General features: G+C 41.8%; 1 protein-coding gene across 5 annotated transcripts in view; it reads right to left on the bottom strand.

The window, feature by feature from the left end:
• The window catches only part of MDGA2 (MAM domain containing glycosylphosphatidylinositol anchor 2), a 328,803-nt gene that overhangs the window by 11,270 nt on the left and 293,029 nt on the right, over positions 1-24,504 (bottom strand). For all 5 annotated transcript variants that reach the window (XM_084522442.1, XM_084522443.1, XM_084522444.1 and 2 more), the window contains 4 exons: positions 18,922-19,099; positions 11,784-11,804; positions 5,632-5,787; positions 4,465-4,623 (listed from right to left, as the gene is read on the bottom strand). In XM_084522442.1, coding sequence (XP_084378568.1) covers positions 4,465-4,623; positions 5,632-5,787; positions 11,784-11,804; positions 18,922-19,099 — 514 coding nt within the window. The remainder of the gene's footprint in view (positions 1-4,464; positions 4,624-5,631; positions 5,788-11,783; positions 11,805-18,921; positions 19,100-24,504) is intronic.

Raw genomic sequence — 24,504 nt, 5'->3', positions numbered from 1 at the left:
CAGGAATTCACCTGCAGTGACACAACCATCCCAGACAAAGGTGTGAGAGAGGGACTTGTGAGTAGGGGAGCACCACAGTGGGCAGGAATAGCAGCTGTGAATCAAGGCCTGAAGTTTATTTTCTGACAGTGCCCTGCCAAGGGAGGGCAGGGCGCCCCGGAGACATCGCTGGCTGCAGCACAGTGGTGGTGGTGGTTTGAGCGCTCCCCGGCACGGTGCAGGCAGTGTTCCCAGGGGGCTCTGACAGCGTGTTTGGCTGCGCCTCTCATTTTGTGATGGCTCTCTAATGATAAGAAAAGTGACTGTTCTCAGAGTGTCAATTAGAAACGCTTCATTTTGGGACATAGATGGAAAAATCAGAAATACAGATTGCTTAAAAAAAGATAGTGACAACTCTAATGGAGCTACAACCTCTTTCTGTCTCAACATAGAGACACAGCGAGAACAGTGACTTCATTTTCTTCTTCCCCAACAATGGCTTTTTTTTTTCCCCTGCAAATCAAGTATTGGGATTTTTTTTTTTTTTTTTTTTTTTTTTTTAATGCTTAAAGTAATCTATCTGCTCCTTTTGAAGCATGTGCAGGAAAGCACAGGCACTTTTCTTGGCTTTCAGCACCCTCAGAGCTAGCTGTGTGAGATCTGTCAGGAATTAAACTCTGACTTGTGAGCAAGAGACATCCATTTCAGGTAAAGAAACACTTTATCGTTCTGAATCTAACTGACATGGCATGGGATGTAGGTCCCTGTTTATCTCGTCAGAGCTGTGCTATAGCATCAGTGCTAATCTCAGATCTGTGCTCTGCTCCTGCAAAGCCTCCCAAGTACCTCTCCTGATTGCTACAGAAATTTTCAGCCTCTTTTCCAGAGACACCGAAGACCTGAACAGCAGGCAGAGAAGCTGAGCTGGCTAAACTGGTAGGCTGTTTTGTTTTTTCAATGTCATGCAACAGCCATATTCTCAAATTGATGGCATTGGGGTCACTCCTTTAAGAACAGAGGATGAAGCATCTCTTCCCCTAAATCTCCAAAATCAGTCTGCACCAGCATCAGAGCATTGTTCCAGGCTGCTTCTCCATTTTATTTGGGATCCTTGAAATCCCTTCTGGAAATGCAGAAACATTCTGATGAGCACAGACACTGCTTTGGAAACAAAGCACTTTACTCCTGAGACACGGTAATAATAACCCTAGTACTGCTTTGAAACCTTACAGATACTGTTAACAAGGGATAATAAAGCAACCCAGTGGAAATGCTGACTTGCAGCACCAAAGTCTGTTGAACAATGCTTCAGCACTATGGATGAAAAAACAAAGGTTAATGGCCTCATATCTTCTCTGAACAGCTGGGCCATAGGTACAAGGGAGGAATAGGCTAGCATTTATTTAAGCCAAATTCCCCTGCAAGACATTCCAATTTTGAGTGAAAGTCGGGTCAAGAATCAGCAGCTCAAGGTTACTCAAAAGAGAGACACTTCAGCACAGAGATCATCTATGAGGTCTCAGCTGGCAGCTCCTATCCCACTCTTGTGAAGAAATAAAGGAGCTGGCAGCGTGTAGTGCAGCCCATAGCTGCCCCCACTGGCAGGGCTCGTTCCCACACGGGGATGCGAAGAACCTACTGCATGTTGGTTGCAAATGCCAGAACAGCAGTGAAGGTCAAGGCTTCCAACAGTTCGTGGTAAGGCAGTCAGTCTGGCTTAGTAATCACATTTAGAATGATCCACAGGGGATTAATCCCTAATAAAACAGCACTCCTCTGAAAAAAAATAATTATTAATTAAAATTTTCACATAGAATCTCAGGATCTTGAGGTTGGAGGCACCTCTGGAGACTGTCCCTGCTTGACAGTCTCCTCCAAGCCCCTGCTTGATCAGTTATAGCAGGATGCCCAGGAATGTGTCCCATCCAATTTTGGATATCACCAAGGACTCAGTAACCTCACTGGGCAATCTGTGCCTGGTTTGATCACTTTCATAGTAAATATATATATATACATGTTAGTTAATATATATATATATACACCTATCTATTATGAATGGTCAGCTTGGTGCCTACCAAGATCCCAGGTCCTTTGGACATTCGGAATTAATCAGGGCTCCCAGATAGGAAAATGTATGTAACAGACACATAGTGTGATATCAGTTGGAAGCAACCACTGGAGATCATTCATTTATTTGACCTCGTTGCAGCACTAACTTTGTCAGGTTCTTTTGGACATGTTCATTTGGAATACATTTTAGCCTCTTTTGACAACATGATGCAGAATAGGAAGAGAATTTAGAGTAGAAATACATGGAGTTATACAGGATGTTTAAAATACTTGGGGTCACAAAATATTTGTGGGCATAGGTTATTTCCACAGTCAGAAGGTGAGCACAAGAAGGCTGAAGGTGAGTTCAGAAGAGTAAGCTGTTTGCATGAATTTTCAGCTTTAAAGTAGCTGTTCAAAATATGATCAGAATCAACCATAGGCCAAACTTTCACGAGAATAGAAAGAAACCTTTAGCTACATAACTTTGAAGAGCAGAGATATTAAAAGAGAAGCTAAACAATGTGCTGCTATGGAAAATGTATCTTCTAAATGATGGTTATCAAATATACATCATCTGAAACACTGATTGAGTTTGATTCGCCTGGGCAAATCATTGTGCTATAATAACCCTTTCCCTAACTCAAAGTAATTTCTAAGACCACAAACCTTCAAAAACTCATTCAAGCACTTACCTCATCAATGTGACAATTCCTAAAATAACCATGTGCTTAAATCACTGAAGTCTAAGAATATCATCACTCATGAGGCTTTTCTTTTCTCTTTAGATTTTTACTATCCTCATAAAAATTTAGGTGATAGAGTTCATATCTGGGGAATTGAATGATATATATTTGCTGATTTCATAAATTATTTCTTGTATGCATTTTGCATTTTCATGTGCTTCAAACCATTTGGTCATTATGACGAGCTACAATGTAGAATTTAGTGAGCACGTATGTGCCTGCATTTAAACACGTGGCTGATGCAATTAATTTATTATTTTTCTGTCATGTACAAAGCTGTTCAAAAAAAGATCACTTTGAACATTAGCTAAAATGATGGTGTCTATATTTTTTAATGTTAAAGAATAGAAGTGATATTGAGCAATTTTGTTTTTTTGACAAGTAGGTGTCCACAGCACCATGAACAAGTCCTTTGTAAGTGATCACTAATCATCATTGCCACCATCTTCACCTGTGGGTCAGCTCCTTCGTCAGATGATATTATAAATATCAATTCAAGTAATTACACAGAAAAGGGCAATTTCAGCAAAAAAGCTAAGGTCATACACTTACAGAAAAGGTAGCCAAGGAAAAAGAACAAAATTGCAGCAGAGGTCACAGTTTTGAGGGCAGGTGTCAGCCTCAATGGCTGTTTTTCTTACACTATTTCTGAACTTAGAGGTATTCCAGAAAAACTCTTTGACCCCTGATGTTCATAATTTTGCTCTTCACTGTCCTGCACCAGAAGCAGATCATTTTATATATTTTTTTCACTTAGCATGACATGGCTCCATCAGTTCCTTCAAACACCCAGGCAAGTTCCTATTGCAATGCAGAGTGAGAAGAACTACGCCGGGGGCTGCGTGCAAGCGCTCAGCAGTGCAGAGACACCCAACAAAACTATGTGAATGTGTTTGCTCTATTTATAACCTGAACCCTGCCTGCAGGCAGGCGAAGGTTTCCCCAGGCGACCACCAGAATGCACTATGAGAATGTGCTTGCCCTTGAAAATATATATAAAAATACATCAAGTTGGGTCAGACTGGCAAAGGAAAGCCTCTCGACACACTGGTAAGCACCGAGAACTCCACAGGGATTTAGAGGATTTAGAAAAATTGGCTCTGGCTTATAGTTTAATATTTTCCCACACCTTTTATTTTTACACTATGTGAAGTAATTAAATGTCTGTGTTAAAAGGGCTAGGACTAAAAATAGACCTAAAGATACACATTGCAAAGATAGACTCCCCCAGCTTTTGAGCGAATTGCTCAGGACTTCCCTGGTGGAGCCACATGCTACCTCATGGTGCAGGCTGTGCTGCTACAGCTGCCCACACAGAAGGGTTGCTGCTAACTGCTTCACCCCAAATCTAGCAAGGAGTGGGTCAAAACACCGTGACCAGGCAAAACACTCAAAACCAGGCAAAGCATTTGCAAGAATCACCTTCTTTTTTTTCACACTTTAAATTTCCCCTGCTCAACCCTCCACGCCTACAAGATGTGCTCTTGTCAACCATAAGCGGGGCTCCTGCTAGCATGCTGATTAGTGGGAAAACATTTTGTGGCCATAAGGATGTTATCAGGAGCCTCTCTTGCCAGCCCTTGTTACAGCTAGTTTTGGCAGTCCTCCTGTGTTTTTCTTTAACATAGCTGGACTTTTCTGCTGCTATTTCTCCCGGAGTGATAAGACAAGGTCATTGGCTTTCTCCTACCTATGTGCTGTCCATACATGTGGTAGTAGAAGCTGAAACAGTAGGCTGTGTTCGTAGCTCCGTAAGGATTCTTTGGAGCAACGCTGAAAACGGGACTGACAAGTCTGGCCTTTTCTCCTTCCAGCCTGGGGCGTGATGTTTCGATGTACATGTAGAAACCTGGGGGAATGAAAATTGTTAAGTTGCAGTCTTAAAAATCTAACACATACACATGCAGGAAGACACCGGGACTATCAGGTATCTTGATTAATTTTTCACATTCATCTGACATCACCATGGTCTCCAGGCCATGATTGTTCTGCATTAAGCCCACGTGTTTCCCACAGCTGCTTCAAAGTTGTTTTCTACCAAGAGTAAAATCAGGGCTAGCAGGTCAGTTCTCATAAACAACTTAAAATCGATACAAGATTGTATATGCACAAGAAAAGAAAAAAATCTTTATGGTGGGGTTCAGACTTCAGGCTCAAGGTTGCAGTTTGTTCCTATAAACAGCGAGAAGGGAGGACACTTAAAATAAGGTAAAAAAATCTTTCAATGAACATTTGGAAGTGTCCATGTCAATTCTAGTTCAAAAGCTCACAAGGAGACACATTAATTTATTCTGATCTGGTCTGTGCCAACAACAGAGAGAGTTTTTACTTAATCCAACCAAGCAAATACAAAGCAGTATGATTTTTCCCCATTGGTAATAGAGGGGCAGGGGGCATACAATGAAATAGCATGAGTTATTGCAGCGCTTGCTGAATTCAGCACAGTATGTCTGACTTTTGAAATGAAAATATATACTGCAGTCAAGATGGCACACTTCTGTTAACAGGGGGAGCAGATTGAAAATTACATGTTTAGCAACACCCAAACTAAAAATGGGGCAAAAAGCTCATTGTGAGTGTCCAAGTTAGAATTGAAATGACATAAACCAGAAGAATATTTCAAGATGTGCTAGAATATTTCCCCACCAGACTGCAACATGAAAGCCATCGCTTTGAAAATGGGACAATAGAAACAATGAAAGATGCTTAATGGCATTGTTAGTGAATTCCACTTAGGGACCAGTCACATACCTCAGCACTGGCAGTTTCTTTTAGAAGTCCTTGAAGTATGAGCATTCTTGATATGATTAGGAAAATGGCCATAGCTTTTGGGACCAGGCACAGCTCTGGAGCTTACCTTCCTTGGAGCCAGTCCGATCTGCGTTTGGCCCAGTGTTGGGGGTATATTTTGTGTCTCTAGTGGCAGTGCTTTGCTTTGTCCAGTCAAAATTGTCTGTATCATCTTGAGTGAAAAGGCAAATGTTACCGTCCTCAAAGCCACAGTGGAACTCTCCTGCCAACACAGCAAACGAGCAGAAATGTAATGGTGAAAATTATTAAAGGTGTGTTTGTAAAATCACTTGTCAATCAGAATGGACGTGTTGTAGGATGATGCTCATTAGCAGTACCAGAAATAGATGTACATCTGTTTTACATCATTCTCTAGTGCTGAGTGTATGTTTTCTTTCAAGTGACCCCAATACAAAATAAAAAATAAAAAATCGGTCATCAATTTGTCTTAGTGTTACTTGAAATTATATTCAAGTCTTATTGTATAGATTCTTCTCACATATTCAGGTGTAATAGCTCGTAGAGACATTGTCTCTTCTTCTGCTAGGATTTCTAAAAAGCTTGGAAGGACAAACTTCATAAAATATGAAGTATGGGGAAAAAGTAAGAAGTGGGTTATTTTGGCTAGGGATGTTAAGGAAAAGTGGACAACAACCTTTCAAAAGGAAAAATGTGGCCTCCAAGTGACCTCTGTTACATTTTTGTCAGTTTTCAGAAGGGATGGAAAGCAAAGAATGGCTAAAATGAGAGGAAAGGGGATTTAGAATAGAAAGATTTTAGAAAATCTTTCTAAAAAAAAGCAAAGTGAATGAATTGCTCAGGACGAGCATTGAGTCCTCTGCACTGAATTAAAATTATCAATTAGAGAAATGTCTGGGAGGAAGGCTTGGGTCTATCTGAACCTGTACGAGCAGGATAGGTGATTGTATCATCTCCTGAGGACATCTCCTAGCCTGTTCACTAAGATCCCTGTTGTCTTGAGGACAAGTTCTAAAAGCTTCCAAAGAAAAAGTAACATCAACAAAAAATAACACACCCAAAACCCCAGACAGGTTTACTGGGACCCTCTGTGTTGTGAAACAGGTCTGTAAGACTCACCATTCCCGTGATCCTACCTGCCAGGTTACAATGGGATAGGAAAGTCCCATCATCAGACGTTTAGGAACCAAACACATCAAACTTCAAGGTTCAGTTTTCATCTCAGAACAGAATAAGGCCCCATGTAGAAAAATGTGCAAAAGCTTAATTTTATGCACATGAACAGTTCCTGCTGAGTTTACTCTTCCAGCAAAGGCAATTGATTTATCTGAGAAAACAAGCAAATCTCTCTTCTCTAGGGAGAATGCAGCTGTCTGCATACTGTGTCAGCTACAGCCTTCTTTATAGGGGTGCAATTTATATTCATTGTTATGAGGAACTCTAACACCAGGCGTCATGGGATTATTCATCTGTGTTAAACTGAGAAGGTGTATAAATGTTTGCAGGTTTGGGGTTTCAGTAAACCATAAATCCACTTAAGCCACTGGAGCTTCACTGCAAATCAGTGAAGACAGAGGGACCTGGGCTTAGCTTGGATACTGCTAAGCAAGGATGCTGCTCTGAAGCTTGTTTAAAGTCATATAACACTGCAGACTGAAAAAGCAGGCTTGGAAATTCAACCCAAACCACCAGGTGCATTAGGAGAGCTTTCCAACTCTTCCTCATTCTGACTCTGCTGATGCAGAGCAACACAAACTTCCCACTCCATGGCAGTCAGCATAAGGCATTGCTCCATAAAAACAGGCTATCATGGAAATGCAGTGCACAGAAACTTTCCGTGCCCATTAGCACCTCAAGCAGATTGACTTGATTTCTCAATAAATCCATCATCTTTATTAGATCCTTCAGGAGAAATAATTTCCTAAGGCACAATTCCTTAACTGGCAAAAGCGACTGAAAACCATCAACACAATGAGGAGCTCATTTCAGGACCTTGTCCCACGGTCTGATTCTGGAAGTAGTGCCTTCCAAATCCTGAATTCTGAATGATGAAGTGGCAATAGACAAAATCATTCAATACAGGAGCACCACCATAAGCATTGCAGAGAAGAAATACAGAGAGGTTCTTCCTGAGAGATGAGCACATCACAGAGTAGGGCCACGATGAACACCTGTGCATCCAAATTGCATCCCAAATCCTTCAAGAGGGAAGCATTTGAGTGGATGGAGATCAACACCTCTGTCTTTGTCCCTAAGACCAGGAAGAGAGTGCAAAGACCCTGATGAAGCTCTTGAAAGACGCAAGGACACGAGTGAAGCACTCTGAGCAAAATGCCAGCTGTGCCTCTCATCTCCAACAATGCCTTTTACATGCTGCAAGCTCTGAACTGCTGGGTTTACGCTATCTTCTGTACACTGGGCTACCAACTCCACTTACCTACACCCTTCCTACATCACGAAAGGTGATGTTTCTGCACAGCGAGATAGAATTAAAGGGCAAAAAAGTAACTGAAGGAGAAAAACACTGCCTACCATATGCAGTCCTGCAGCAAAATGGATAAAGAAAAGCATTTCCCGCTACTCAGCAGTTTCTACCACTGCCCCTCCAGTACCTTAAAAGCTGCATTTCCATGTCACACCATGCCCTCAGAGCTTCATTAAGAAATTCCACATCAGCAGAACAAAAGACTTTTCTTTGAGTGAAAAAAAAAAAAAAATTAAAAAAATAAATCAGGCCAGATGAAGGAAGGCAAGTAAAAGTTTGCAATTTATCTGTTATGAAAACACTGCTTTCCCACGGGACTCTGCCATTTGCAATACATTGGAAAAGGTTAGTGCTAAATATTCTTGTCAGTGAACACTTCATAAAAAATAAGAGATGAATAAAAATGGGAAATAGTTCCCAGGATTAGCTCGGTACTTTCCCTATGCAAGAAATTGGGGGCATTTAAATAGACCTGGATGGTCCTGACCTGTTCACTAAAGAGGCACACCAAGAGCAAGAGGAACAGATGCTCTTCCCCAGGGACCCATGGGTGCTCCAGCTCATGACACTGCTCAGACCACTGTGGGTTGCTGAAAGCACCAATGATAGCACCAATTACCATTAAAGAAAGTGGTGAATTTTTGTCAAAGCACATGCCAGCGCAGGTTATTGCCAATTAGGACAAAATCTGAAACTCTTCTCAAGGTGAAAGGCTCTTTATTGTGGCATGAACTCGTGTTCCATAAAATTCAAGTTGAATATGACTCTTTAACATCTAATCTCTTCTATTATTCAAGTGTAACATCCAGTTGCACTAATTCATATGAAATTCTTAAACATTTACATTAAATGTTTTCTATTATACGTTACAAAAAAAAAAAAAAAAAAAGCAGTTCTAAGGCTACATCTCAACATCATTCACTGCTACTTGCTTTTGTATTGCAGAAATCTCATAGAAAGGACCGCCCTATGCAATGTGATTATTCCAGACTTTAAGCAGCAAGGTGTGACTTCAGTTTCCAATACAGGTATCTTGTCCCATCTGAATACAGCACTTACTCTTCATTCATGGTGGTGTAAATAGAAATAGAATTCAGCCCAATAGGTTTGGAAAAGAAACAATCTGATTGACGTTATATAATATATATATAAATCCTCATTCATTCTGTATTTTCAGTGAAATAAAATGAGATTGTAAAAAGCCTGGATAAAGATGAGATTGGATTTGTAAGGGGAGACAGAGCCTCTCTTCTCCAGCTTACTGGTTTGAACCCATTTGCAGATTTCTTCCCCGTCAAAGGATTTCACTCAAGATGTCTTTGGGGAAAAAAAGCAAGCCTTCATGATTTTTCCATCTCTTTGGTCATCTGAAAGAAATGACACTGGGTGCACAACAGCTCCTGGTGGGCAAACTTTCCCATTACTGGCAGTGCACAGAGAGGCAGACTCAACAAGCAGACGAAGGAAATGGTGGGCAGGCTGTCAGAAGTCTCCCTCCTCTGAGCTAACTCAGTTCCTATCTCAAGGGCGCTTTGGATGCCACCTGCACTGTGCCATGTGCCTACTAGAGCTGCGGCTCGTAAGTGTGCAACAGAGACATTTTGAAAACGAGACAATTTCAGATCTTAAAATCATGGAAGATAATAGTGCGAAGCACTTGGGACTGCAATGCTTTTCTTTCTTAACATCGCAGAGTATATATTTAATATATTAATTAGCACGGGCCTCATCTCCTGCTCATTTAAGAGAATGGGATTGGTTCCTTCAGCTCCTGTGAGCTTTGAATTGAGCCCTGATTAATTATTAATGCATCGCACAAGATCTTCAGCAAATAAGTTTAAAATTTACAGTAAGGCTTAGCTATCTGTGTGAGAAACAGAGAGGGGGTGCTCGCACGGCCCAGTGCTGCCTTCCTGCCTGTCTGTGGCTGCACGATACCAGCACTAACTGCTAGCCCACTCCCTTTACAAGGGAATTTTCTGCATACGTGATTAAAAGCAAGAATAATGGCAGAGTAAGTTCCCACAGACAGAATATGCACTCACTACTTGCATATCGTGGAAATAAATCATGAAGTGGACAGACGGGGAGACTTAGAAATAAGTTGGTTTCACACGCTGCAGCTCCAGCCCAGTCTCCTGTCTGCGATATTGGCGGGGATTTGGTGCCTGTGGATTAAACGTGTGGGATCCAGCTGTACCACGAGTCACTTCTCCCCTGCAATATCCCCGTGCTCCCGAGCAGCAGCACATTAGCAGAGATGTAGTTAGAGCCTGCACTTGCAATCATGCCTGTGGAGCTGCCTCCTGCGAATTTCTCTCAGCACTTTCACACCCTCGTCACACCTTTGGTCTCCACATTTCTCTGTGCAAATGAGGTCCATGATTCATGTATGCACTGCATGAAAAAAAACAACAGTCTTCTTTTTGTTTTAAAGCTGTGGATGAGCTCCTGACTACATCCAAATAATTCATTCAGAATGACGGAGCAGGGAAGGTTGGAAGGGACTTCGGGAGGTCATTGGGTCCAGCCCCACTGCTCAAGCGGAGATACCTTAAGAAGTGCAAATGCAGTTCTCAGGCAAGGATAAATGGACTTGGAAAATTTCAGAAACTTACTTTTCTTTTGACGTTTTAACATGCCCGGCGAGGATCAGACACAGATCCTACTCAGTACTCGAACAGTCAGGCATTTAGCTACTTCTGTGACCACACTGTAGCTTCACCCACACATACTGAGCTGCCGTGCCCCAGAAATGGAGTTTATTTTTAGAATATTATTTTTTTCCTTTAGATGGACCGTTTGGGGTAAGGAGAAAGAAAGATGATCTAGATGATCAGGGTGGACAATGCAATCCATGGGACACAACCCAAAGTGCAGTCATTACAGAATCACAGAATTTTCTAGGTTGGAAGAGACCTCAAGGTCATCGAGTCCAACCTCTGACCTAACGCTAACAGTCCCCACTAAACCATATCCCTAAGCTCTACATCTAAATGTCTTTTGAAGACTTCCAGGGATGGTGACTCCACCACTTCCCTGGGCAGCCTGTTCCAGTGCCTCACAACCCTTTCAGTGAAGAAGTTCTTCCTAACATCTAACCTAAAACTCCCCTGGCTCAACTTAAGCCCATTCCCCCTCGTCCTGTCACCAGGCATGTGGGAGAACAGGCCAACCCCCACCTCGCTACAGCCTCCCTTGAGGTACCTAAAAAGAGCGATAAGGTCGCCCCTGAGCCTCCTCTTCTCCAGGCTGAACAAGCCCAGCTCCCTCAGCCGCTCCTCGTAGGACTTGTTCTCCAGGCCCCTCACCAGCTTCGTCGCCCTTCTCTGCACCCGCTCAAGCACCTCGATGTCCTTCTTGTAGCGAGGGAACCAAAACTGAACACAGTACTCGAGGTGCGGCCTCACCAGAGCTGAGTACAGGGGGATGATCACCTCCCTAGCCCTGCTGGTCACACCGTTCCTGATACAAGCCAGGATGCCGTTGGCCTTCTTGGCCACCTGAGCACACTGCTAGCTCATATTCAGCCGACTATCCACCATCACTCCCAGGTCCTTCTCTGCCTGGCATTCCTCTCCCAGCCTGTAGCTCTGCTTGGGGTTATTGCACCCCAGGTGCAGGACCCGGCACTTGGCCTTGTTGAACTTCATGCAGTTGACAATTGGCATTTACTTCTTAACTGCAAGGGACAAGTGCAACGACAGTTCTCCATATGGAAAACAAAAATCTAAAAAAGATAAAGAAATACTTACGTAGGTGTGGATTTACTGGAGCTGGAAGACAGAGAAAAAACAAAATTAGTACAAAGGGGAAATTGTCGTTCATCAACACACATATTATCCTAAATTTCCCACAGATCATTCTTCTCCCCCAGATTATGGGTCCCACACTGAGACAGCCAGCAAAACCAATTCCTTCCTTTTGGAGCACATTTTGTAGCTCAGTGACGAGCTGAAGGCAGTGGCTGCAGTGAGAAAAGCCTCCCTCATCCATGGTGTGTATGCTCCATCACTAGCACCTGCAGCTTGGGGTGCTGTAATTAAGCATCTAAAATAGATTATTAGCACAGGTACTGTAAGGAAGAGGATGGCTGCATAGCAAAACTCCAGGGTGATGCCTTTGTATACAAACCCAGCAAAACCTGCAGAAAGAACAAATTCAGCAGAAGCGAAGGTTCTGCATCAGGCCTTACTCAACATCTGGTTTTATCAGTGTTCATGAATATGTAACACAATGAACTATTCTTCTATTAAATAAAAGTACTATTCCTCAGTTTAAGATGTCTTCAGAACCAGACAGCACTTGCATTCTTCTCAGAAACGACAATTTTCTTTTTAAACAGCAGGAAACGAGCATAGTAAGTTTATGAGAATATGTTTGATCTCATTAGACCAAGAGACACAACCAAGTGAAAGATACGCAAGCCCTCTGCCTCATAAATCCTTTTATACCAGGGAATATATTTTAAGGAAATTTTAGAAGAGAAGGGAACTTGAAGGCCTTTGGTGTCCTCACGGGCTGCCAATCCATGGCCACCCCTCACCTCAGGAGGCATCAAAACCAATTTTCCAACACTGCAAAGAAGCCTTGAGATAATATTGCTGAAAAAATATTTTGTCTGTTCTTTTATGGGTCTGTGCAATGCCTCGTGTGACTTGGCAGGACTACTGGGTACTGGGAATCTTTGGGACAGCTGATAAAACTTGCACTTTTGTCTGATAGACCCTCAGCAAAATCAGAACCCTCTGAATTCAAAATTCCTTAATATTTTAGTTCACCTAACAGACAAGGGATGAAACAAGATGAAAGTCAAACCTCAGCTGTGCCTACAGATATTTTAAATATGGGATTGGCTAGCAAAGGTTGGGTCCAGAATAATCTGTACAATGCTAAACTGGAAATCAGCTCTGAAGGAAAAATGAAAATCTCCAGTCCTGTGCTACCCCTTTGCAGAAAGGTAAATTTGAGGACAAGTGACTTAGGAAACAAGAGCCCTTCTTCTGCAAGTTCTCATGCATAGGAGAAACAGCAGGATGCTAAGCCCACAGGTGGAATGTTATTGACAGAAAAAATTAAATTAAATTTTATCTCCAAATCCTGTGTACATCTGGTAATGCCAGATTTCTGTGTAAAGGTTGCTCCATGTCTTGCTGCCATTCCCAGGCTGCATTCAGAGTCACGAACTCTTGGTTTCTGACCCCAGCTGTGGATTCTACTTAGCTCTAGATTCAATCTGAAGTTTTTAAAACAGCTCTAAATTAGCAACTCTGCCATCTTATCTTGCTTCACTAAAACAAATGAACAGTGATTTGTCCCAGTGCAATTTTCTTAAGAAACTTAGTCATTACATTATATTAGATAACCTCATAGCTTTTACGAACAAATTACCTTTCATACTCCAAGAAACATTCATTTTGTGAGCTTCTTGAGTGATTGAACTTGGAATTAGCTGAAATTGCTGGAAACTACATTTACTGATGCTTGCTTTGTAACTAAACGTACGGGCTTTTATGGAAACTATCATCAGTGTGTAACCTTGAGTCACACTATTCTGATTGTTCACAGCAGAGCAAAAAGGGCTTCTTGCCAAGCTTGCTGCAGTTCAAACTGATTGACAAAAGCAGAAAAACAAATTAAAGCAGTTAGGCTGAACTTGCTTACCTAACATCATAAACTGGAAAACAAAAGAAAACAAAACAAAAAAAAAACAGAAAGCCCACTCCTCTCAGTACTACAGTGAGCTGCTCTAAGGCAAGGTGGAATGGCTCTAGGTCTCTGCCACCAGGTAAGACTGTTGTGTGCACATCACACAGACAGCAGCTTAAATTAGCCATAAATTAATGGATGACTGATGGAGTAAATTCCCAAGGTTGAGTTTGAATTGTCGAGGAAGTCTTTGCACCTCAGAGGGCTATCACTGCTCTGCTCCGCTGGTCCTCACTCGTGCTGGGGGAAGGTTTTACTGATGGAGAAGGTATTATTCAGGAGGATAACAAAGTGTAATAAAGTATTTGAGCTTGGGCAGAGCCAAAATGGGTTATCCCTTAATCTCCCTCACTATTCCCCAGCATTCAGGGAATAAAACCCACTGGAATTTCAGCTCGTTGGATGATTTTACTTTTCAATGATGTGTATACGTGCAGGTGGTGACAGAAAAATGTGGCTGGAACGGTTTCTCTTTAATGCCTGCCCTTCCATTGGGTGTAACTGCATTTATATAAGATAGTTACATTTTCCAGAGATCCTTCCCAACACAGACTCTTGTTCATGTAATTTGTTCAGAGACATTATGCCCCTCCTTCAAAAAAAAACAGCTGCCCACTATACTAACTATGAAAAGCATAAAGCTAGAGGTAAGAAGAAGCATGCTCGATACTCAGCTGCTGTTATCTACCAGTGGACACCGTCTACTTATGATAATTACAACCAGAACTAAAAGCTTTAATCAAGATCAGGGATCTGTACCTGTAATCACTTGGTCGGCATAGTGGAAAACAATCTTCAGTGTAAACATTGACACTAGGTGGACAAGTCTTTCTTCCTCCCATTAGGGCAACTAACCTAGCATAGTACCTATAAAACAGCCCCATATTTATATCTGTATATACTATAAATCCTTCAATTTATGTATTTGTGTTTTTTTTTTTTTTTTCCCCCAGGACACCGGGTTCCAGAAATATAAGAATAGCAACAACAATAATAGCTGTAAATATAATAGCAAGAATGATATACCCTTTCCATACAGAATCTGGGAAGTTTCCACATGCATATGAAAATAGGCTGGAAGACAAAGCGGTTGGCAACCACCATCTATCTGCCATTTTCTTGAGGGGCTGATTCCACATACCAATAGTAGCAATGCTGGATTTTTGGCTTTTTTTATAGAAATGAGATTATTGTGCTTGTTTACTACTGGTTAACTTTAAAAATATTAAACCACAAGTGCATATCTGAAACAGCGAGTGCTGAGGTTTGATTGGAGTAGCTGGAGGACTTTATTGCCTGTTTGCATCGAACAGGCTGACACAGATTTATGTAAAGTGATGGAGATTATATTTAAACTGTTACTACAAGACTTATCTGTTCTGTACAGCCTTCAAAACACTCATTAGTGCTACTTAAACTGCCCTGTTTGTATTTACTTGGCAGACTGTGTTCACTAGCAGAGTAACATATGCATCTACTAAAGAATTTGTCAAGTGATGTTTGGCTGTAATTATCAATGTCGCTCCAACTGTGATGATTGTTCTTTTCTCCCGTCCTTCCTGTGTGTGGAGGAGAGAATAATTCATGGCAGGCAAGGAACTTCCCTATGAAATGCTTCCACCATGTATAAGTTTTTGATTAATGGGCTTGGACACCAGGGAGTTTTTCTTTTGTATTTACAGCTCTAGCTTGAGATGGCAAGGTACACTGCAAAGAGCTCATTACTGATGTTTTTCCTACTTTCATAGTACTTTGATAGTCTCCTTATTTCAGATGGCTACCAGCAGTCTAGCACACTGGAAGCTCTTATTTTTATATATTAGCATTTTCCTTGTCAATCTCCAGTTGCAGGTTTTAATTTAAAATATGATGTGCTCTGCATGACTTACACAGGAATTAAAAATGACTTCACAGGTAGTACTAACGTGACTTTTGCTATCAGAAAGTTAGACACCTCAACTAAGAATGTCTCTAAAGTCACTGGAGAGATATGGGCATGTCTAAAGGATGGATGAAATCTGGAGAAATCTCCTCTCTGGTAAGGCAGCAACACAACCAAGACACTAGAAATTTCAAGGTGATTCTTACACACTTTAAGACTAGTCTGAGAAATCATTTCTGGGCAGCACCTACCCATGATTGTCATACTACAAACCACAAACTTAAGCTGTCGAAATAACTCTTAGGCAGTTCATGGCCTATCCATTCTGTGCATGCAGAAAACCGAAGCTCAAGTATAGAAGGGAATGTATTCACTGAAGGCAAAAGACACTGATACCATTTTTAGAAACTCTAATTATCATGTGTCTGATCTGCTTTTCACACTTGCTGCATTTCTTTAAAATGGGGTGAAGTCCTATTAGCTTACTTAAAGTTTGAAAAATTAAGGAGAAGCATGTTTGCAAAGGGGATCCTTACCAACAGTACAATACAAGCCTACATTTTAAAAATAAGCAAAAAGCTTATATACCACTAAAGGTGGTCAAACACTGGCACAGGTTGCCCAGAAATATTGTGGAGTGTCTGTCCTTGGAGATATTTAAGACAGAACTGGATGTGGTCCTGGGCTGTCCTGGGTTACCTGCTCTGAGGAGGGGGTTGGACAGGTTGATATCCACTGATGCCTCCAATCTCAGCAAGTCAGTGACACTGTGAGATGAGAAACTTACATGTTCAAAAAAAAAAAAGGGATTTCTAAAGCAGCGAGGTGAGAAACATGGTCTGATATAGCTGAAGTCCAGTGTGCTTCTGGAGTATTAATCAAAACTGCACACACATACAAGCTTAAAACTGCATTAAAAATAGGATATGAAGATTCAACTGTTTTTCTCCCTGCTCAAGGTCTCAATTTAAAAAAAAAAAAAAAAAAAAGAAACTGTAATGGGAGAAACTGTAAAAAATTATCTTCTCCTTTTAACGAACATTCACGATGTCTTTTATTTTCTGGGTAATGTTTATAATTATTTCTTACATCAATGCTGGCCTGCTGCTGTGCATGCTGCTAGCCCATTAACTGCTTTTCTAAGATTCCAGCATTTCAGATTATAACTATTGGATTTGCACTATAATAATGTATGCGATATCATTATTTTATAGCTGGAACTATAACATCCTTAAAATTAGCTTGGCAATAGCTTGCCGACACTATAATCATTGGATGAATGCTGTGTTAAAATGCATATTTGAAGCACAGAAAGCCTTGGCAATTCTGGAACCCCTCTTCAAAGGGAAGTCACTTTAGGTTTACCCTATTGATTAGCATCTGGCGCATGATTTCTTACACTGTGACTTTGTCGACACCAGAGCAATAGCACTGAGCACGGCTCCAGAAGTGTTTCTCCATCTGGGACACAACGTGATGGCTTCCTCTCTCCGGGCAGCTGGATTTTGCTTTGGTACCCATCAGCACGTTTGAGATGGGATGTTATTCACATCTGTGCTAATGGCAGATTCTAGCAGAAAAAAATCTATGGTAGACAAAATATGCCTTTTATGTGGCATGGGAATGTTCTTTCTGCCAGCCTGGGGCTCAAAATGCTAACGACATAATGTTTCGTTAACAGCTCAAATTCAGTGCCGTTGTGAGATATGGCCAAGACCTGAGTCAACCTCCTGAGACCTGCCAGCGTACAACTGCCACCAAAAAGGAGCAGAAGTGACTGACTGAGCTGAATATTATTATTATTATTATTATTATTATTATTTACTCCTAGCAGGAGCTGGTCTAATGGCTGGAGTACTGGTCAGTATTTAAGTCACGGGAGAAATTTCAAGGTACACAGGAGAGGACAGTGGTGCAAGCCTACCTATCACAGCCAGCACAGAGACTGGGATTGCTGAAATCCCAAATGTCTGCATGAAGCTTTTGCTCCTGATCACCATCCAGAAGACCTTGGGTCTCCCTCATGTATGTGGGAAGCCCCAAGGAGACCAGCTTCCTTGCACTAAAGCTGGAACATGGACATTCACTTGAGTATAGAGTCCATATGATGAGCAAAGGTCCAATAAGAGTTGCAGCAGATAGATTTAGTAAACAAGTTATTTAAAATCAGTATTTGCTGAGATGAGCTTTGGGAAACACTCTTAGCAAACACTTCACTACAACAGGTAAAACTTAAGATTCATCAATCACCATTGTTAGTGGATCTGGCATTAAGTGAAATGTGAAACTGTGTTATTTAGAATTCGTATTTGAGGTTGTTTAATGTAATTTGTTCCCTTGATACTTGCATCACTGCACTGTGATGTCTTCAACAGAACTACCTTCTCTCTAAGGTATGTCTTGTCCTTCCACTGTAATTTTTACAAATGAGAAACAAAAAAGTAATTCAGTTATTCCTTAAATAATTGCTCTTAGAAAGGTATTTTTAGTTATTTTTAGAGCTCGAGGAATTAATTCCTCATAATGCTGTGAGACTGAATGGAATCACAGAATCATTTAGGTTAGAAAACACCTCTAAAATCATCAAGTCCAACCATTAACCTAACACTGCCAAGTCTACCACTACTACACATCCCTGAGCACCACAGCTACACGTTTTTTAAATACCTCCAGGGATGGTGACTCAACCACTTCCCTGGGCAGCCTGTTCCAATACCTCACAGCCCTTTCAGTGAAGATTTTTTTCCTAATATCCAACTCAAATCTCTCCTGGTGTGACTCATAGCCATTTCCTAAGGATGGAAGGAGTATTATATCTTTCCTGTTAAAGTGGATAAATCCTTCTCATGAAAAACTTCTGCAGGAAAATACAGAAACACCCTTTTCTGCTTGCATCAAGCTAGGAATAGTCTTTTTGTTTTAATCATTCACATTCAAATATAAATTTCTCAAAACATACTGATTCTGACAAAAAAATAGTATTTAGATAGTATCAAAACACCAATTTGACACCTTCAGAATAGCGCTTGTTTTGTAGATTTTTTCTTCAAAAACTCATTGCCCTACCAAGTGTTCAGAGCAAAAATAAACTCCTCAATGAGAACAATTTCACGAAGATAACATTAATTTGCTATATTTTTACGTTTATATTATAGAAACTGACATGATTTTGGCAATTTTGGCAAAAACTACTGGACTGACAATTCATACACACCGTGCAACACAATGCAGCAGTAGCAGCAGATCAAAGGCACCACTGAAGGCACCACAACACATTTCCTCGTACACAAAGACCTTCTTACCACTATACTTGATGACCCGGATGGTTGAGTCCCCCTCCCCAAATCTGGTGATGGGCGTTAGTCGGACTTCATATGCCTCTGGCTTGATCAGCTCCGTGAGGTTGTAGGTAATTAATTCTCCCTTCTGAATGTTTCCATTCACTGTAATTTCCTGCTCCCACCAACGCTGTTGTCCAGCCTAAAATCAAAAGAAGGATGGAAATGTCAGAGCTGTATGGATAGATGCTGTTTTCACTGTTGGGAAACCCTGGAGCCCAGAGCTGCCCATGTGCTGCTGGCCTCACTCCATCAGTGCCCATTGCCTCCCCTGCCAGGCAGCGAGGCTCCACGGCTGTCATTTGGGAGGAATTTGGAGCTAATGAAAGCACGGCGGAGGACTGGAAGGCAGTTTGATTTCCAAGCACTTACCACTTTTGGTGAGTGAGAAAGGCATAGGCTAGTGCACAATTATCAGCAATCCTTGTGGTCTCAAAGATGGATGGATTGAGAGAACAATGAAAGTCAATAGCAGCAAACAAGAGGCTGTTTTATTAAACTAACAAACAAACAGAAAACAAAAACAAAAAACCCCAAAGCATAGATTTCTGTGCTTTATAGACTGCAGTGCTTTCAGCACCAAAATCTATAGTTTCTTTTATTTATATGCCTTTACCAAGCTATGAAAAAAATACCTAATTAAGAAGGCACCACAAGAAGAGTACCACATTGTCTCTGCATTGTGTTGACTGCTTCACAGACAGGTAGAAATTACGCACATTTTGGGCAGCAGAGTGACTTGACATTTCAATATTACTTGCAGGTACTCAGGCTTATTACAGACACTATCTCCAGGAAACAAAGGAAAAATCATTAAATATTTACCACACAATCCAAGACAACTGTACAGGTGCAGTTCAGCTAAAATGAGAAGTTCACTGAGCACACTGTGTCTGTAGTGCATGGAAATTCTTAGTTATCCCATGTTCATCAGCGCAGAGCTTCATGATTATTAAAAATGGAAAAAATTTTATTCTAAAACTTTAATTTGCAGATGCAATAAAATTGTACATTGAAATCACTGAAACCTAGTACTAAATCTACCGTATTTCATCCAAATAAATGATATTTGCAGCAACACTAGGAGACTTCAAGCTTTAAATTTATAGCAGCGGGAAAGAGATGTCAATTCTTGGATCATTAAACCATGTCACACATGTACAATTATTGCCCATTAAATAAAACCCAAACTGTGAAGCAAAAAACAAGAACAATCCTTGAGAAAGTTGGGTTTGTGGAACTTTGTCCTCAGTTTGGTGCCACTGAAGTCAATGTGTGTTTTATTGCGATTTGAGCGTTTGCAGGGATGGGTTAAACCGATGCTGAGCACATCTGTGACATTATTTCTGCTCCTGCACATGCCGTATGCCGTGCTACAGGCTCAGGTGGCTCCTTAGAGCTGGCCCTGTAGGGCTTAAGCCATGCATATGAGAAAAAATCTCAGATGAGGTTAAAAATGCAAAAACAAGTTTCCTTGAGGAAAAGTTCATATGTTTAATACAAACTCTGCGTGTGCACAGGGCGGCAGTCTGCCTTTGACACCCAGCACCCGGACCAGAAAGCTTTTGGATGAGCACGTGGGGCAGGAGGCACCAGGCAGGCCAGGGGCTGTGGGCTGCCCAAGCAGCACCACCCCTCTGTCTCCCCAGCTAGCATCACCTCTCCCCTGTTGAAAGCATTAAAAGAACCCCCTTGGAAAGACACGATATTGATAAAATATCCACCACGACTTTGTACATAGCCTGGAACGGTGGAGCCTTCCTCTGCCAGTGGATTTCCAGGGCCACTATACTACAAGGAGGTATTAACGATAATATACTGCAGGTATATGTTTATATTATATCTTTATAAGATCTCATGAAACATTCAGATTTGACAGATTCTGTCAGATGCCAGATCTTTGATAGCTCTTCATACATAAGTACTGACCAACAAAAAACGAACCCCATGGTGCGTGCAGTTGAACAGAAATTCATCTTTTTCTCCTTGTTTCTTTGCTGGCTACCTGTGAATGAGGACATGCTGTGGGTACCAGCTGGGCTTTGCAGTGTGCCATTCTGACACCCCACAGCCCACAAAGCCAGCACTGGCAGGCAGGGAGGCTCACGCCACTCAGATACCTTCCCGCTGTCCTCTGCCGATGAGCAGCCCTTGTTACACCCCACACCCACCTTCCCAGCCCACAAAACCCCCCAGGAACCACCGAAACCCGAGTGCTCCAGGAGAGCGGAGCCAAATTTACATACGGAGACTGGAAAGGCGTGTGAAGGCCAGGTCACTGCTCTGCTCCTCGGCCACACGAGGCACAGCAGCCCCTGAGTTATGACCATTGCTACATGTTCCCAGCACAGACTGAATGAAACACTGCAGAAATGAAAGGAAAGGGCGTCCGGACCTTTCCCGCAGCAGGACTGATGCATAATGCACCGTGCAGCTCCCCGGGCTGCCAGGGAGCCTCCCAGCAATCGATAAGCCTTGTCTCGAGGAGACTGCTGTCCTTGAGAGCAGGGCGAGGGGTGTGCTGCCGAGAAGACAATAAGGATACTTATGGTAAGATTGAGACTGTGTTTTTAAAGCAGTGCATTGGGGATTTGCCCATATGAACCTTCTCACTTGCCCCGCACGGATGGATGCTCGCCACGTCTTGTGCAGTTGAACTGGGAAGTGCTCTTGGATAGAAGCTGCTGCTCGACATGGAGACACTGAAAGCCTTTGGCCAGAGCACATCCCAGCTGTTTGGGAATGTCTGTAAATCTGCCATATTATCTAGTGAGACAGACTTATTTTATATTTTAAATGTGCAACAGTTTATGTTTCTATATTTTTAAAAACATTATTTATATTTTCCAAACTCTGCAAGATTTTTTAACAATTTACCATGTCAGCTGTGAGCTGCATACCACTACATGTTATTTCATGATTGTACCTGTCTCTTTCATGAAAACTGAAAATCAAAGGAACATAGAACTCTGCAGAACATTGCTTAGTTTCAACATTAAAAATAAAAGAACAACAACAACAAAAACAATAAAACAACAAAAAAATCATTTTTTGGAACAGACATCATCAGTGTTTTGTGCTGCATGCTTCATGCCAACAGGGTGGCTGCCAGTGACATGTGTGAATGCTGTGCTAACAATGCTGTGCCACGGGTTGTGTGAGCTACCACGGATGCTCTGGCAGCTGTTTGAAGTCAGCTAGCTGTTGCTTTGAGGTATTCCTGACTCCTTACAGAGGTCTACTGTAAAAAACACTCCCTATTACACGTAGCCTTTGGATATGTGGATACTGAAACACACACTTCAGCAAATATTTTTAATAATTAATAACACATTTTTAAAGTTTCCTGTTACTAAAGCTAGACTTTAATTTCTATCAAATTCAGTTGCTGCTTTGGATTATCACCCTTCTCTACAACTATCCACAGAAGCAAATAAAGCAACTCTATTACTTTATTCATTCTGAAAGGAAAACAGTTTGATTTTTCATTTCAGTACCAGGCATCCTAAGCCGTACTGGATATTGGTATTTCTCCATAGGAAGCAACACATCTTTTTGCCTTGCAATCAGCACCGACTCTGTTCTAATTCTAGTTTTTACCATGGAAACCACAAAAAAAAAATAAAAAATACTCCATAAACATCTCAAAATTGTCACTAGGTTTGACACAAAACATCCCCTTGCCTGATTTTTCAGCTCAGCTGCTGAACAAATGAATAAAGAAAGCCCGTACCCACACAGCTCCCATGACGTTCAGCTCAACCCTGAGCAGAACAAGGCCAGCGGGGGGCTGAGGGTGAAGGGGCTGCCCGGGGCCATCCCTTCTGGGGCTGGGGACACCGGTTCCAGCCCCTGCAGCAGGATGGGAGCTGTGTGGAGCTGCTCAGCAGCCCCAAACACCAGGCAGGGTCCCCCAGACTCCATGGGATCCTCATCCCAAATCACAGCAGTGGTGCCCTGGGCTGGCACAACAGTTCTGGAGCTCTGTATGATACTGAGGCACCAATACCAAAACAGTCCAGACCCTCTGAAAATAAGACGCAGATCCCTCCATGGAAGTTCAAGCTCCTTGCATGGATCTGGGGCAGCTCTGCAAAGCCAGACCCCTGGAGCAGCACCCAAGCTCCTGTCTGCTCAGCGTTTGGCCATCCAGCACCAAAACCAACCTGGCCCTCTGCCTCCAGAGCTCTGGGCATCTCCTGCAGCTCCCCTGAAGGGGCAGGAGCCACCTGGGCATCACCCACCTCATTGGAACCCTCTACCCAACACCACTGATGGAGCAAAGACGCTGGAGTGGGGTGTGCAGCCTCTCTCCAATGTCCAGGCTGTGCCTTTTTATATTAAAAAATGAAGATTAATATTTCAAAGACAGAATACAGAACTAAACATCCCTGTTAAACTCCTTCCTGGATGTCAACTTGTGTGTCTGGAGCTCTGAAGTTAGGAAGAATCGGGGTTCACTGAAAAGGAATTTTTGAAGGAGAGAAATTATTATATCCTAACAAAGATAAGGATGCAATAAGCATTTGGAAATTGGCTTTGACCAAACTGAAAGAACAGTTTCCTGACGGCTTGTAAATGCTTGTAAAAGACCTGAGGAAAAAACACTTTAGCTCCAAGAGCATTTATTAGCATTTTCATGCGTCTAACCTGTAATTAAATTAGCAGAGCACCTACATTCAGTCCATCCAGAGCATGGAAGGCTTCACAGGGACTCTTCCTTTATCTTGGTTACCTTAGAATATTTAGAAATCTTTGTTCCCTAAAGCTAACAGAAAAGTGAAATGAATTTCCCTGACATCAGAGAAAGGGTGTAAAAGTGTGGCAACGTTTTATTGCAACAGGCTGAAACCGTCTCCTGTCTGCTGTCAATAAAAGGGTATTTATTCCTTGTTTCCTATTGAGAAACCAGCCAACACTATATTCTCTAAAAGACGTGAACATATAGATTTCCTGAGAAATTAATCCTATGGGATGATTAAATATTGATTGTCTATATGCACAGTTATGTTTATAAAAAATAAACACATCTGTAGTCCATTGTACTTGGCCTATTGATTTCATCCATAAATTTCTTTATTGACTCAAAAAGTCAGACAAGCATCTCTTTAATTAACGACAACCGAATGCAATGTGTATTAATCTACTGCATACTCTGATAAAAAAGCTCTTGCAGTCCTTAAAGTCATTTTTTTACAATTTATAATAACGTTGACAATTGATTTTTCTTGAAAAAAAAAAAAAAAAAAAGGAGTTTTCTTTAGCAGTCACATATATAAAAGAGCAATGGGAAATACGTGGTTGATGGGCAGATACTGCTACCCATCTGCACGCTGCAGTGGAACACTTCCATGCAGCGTCTGCCTCGTCTGCTGCAGACATCCAGTGGTTACTCTTCTTTAACACGTCTGCCCAGCAATGTAATCAGAGCTATCTCATTTTCAACACAAACCTTATCAGATAGGTGGCAACTGTGTCAGCTTCATTTCAAAGGGTACTTACAGCCCTGAAATGACTCATGGTGACAAATACCTGTAATTCAGGCAA

Source organism: Aythya ferina (genome assembly GCF_964211825.1).
Source record: "Aythya ferina genome assembly, chromosome: 5".
Classification (NCBI taxonomy): Eukaryota; Metazoa; Chordata; class Aves; order Anseriformes; family Anatidae; genus Aythya; species Aythya ferina.
This window is presented reverse-complemented; position numbering and strand designations above follow the sequence as displayed.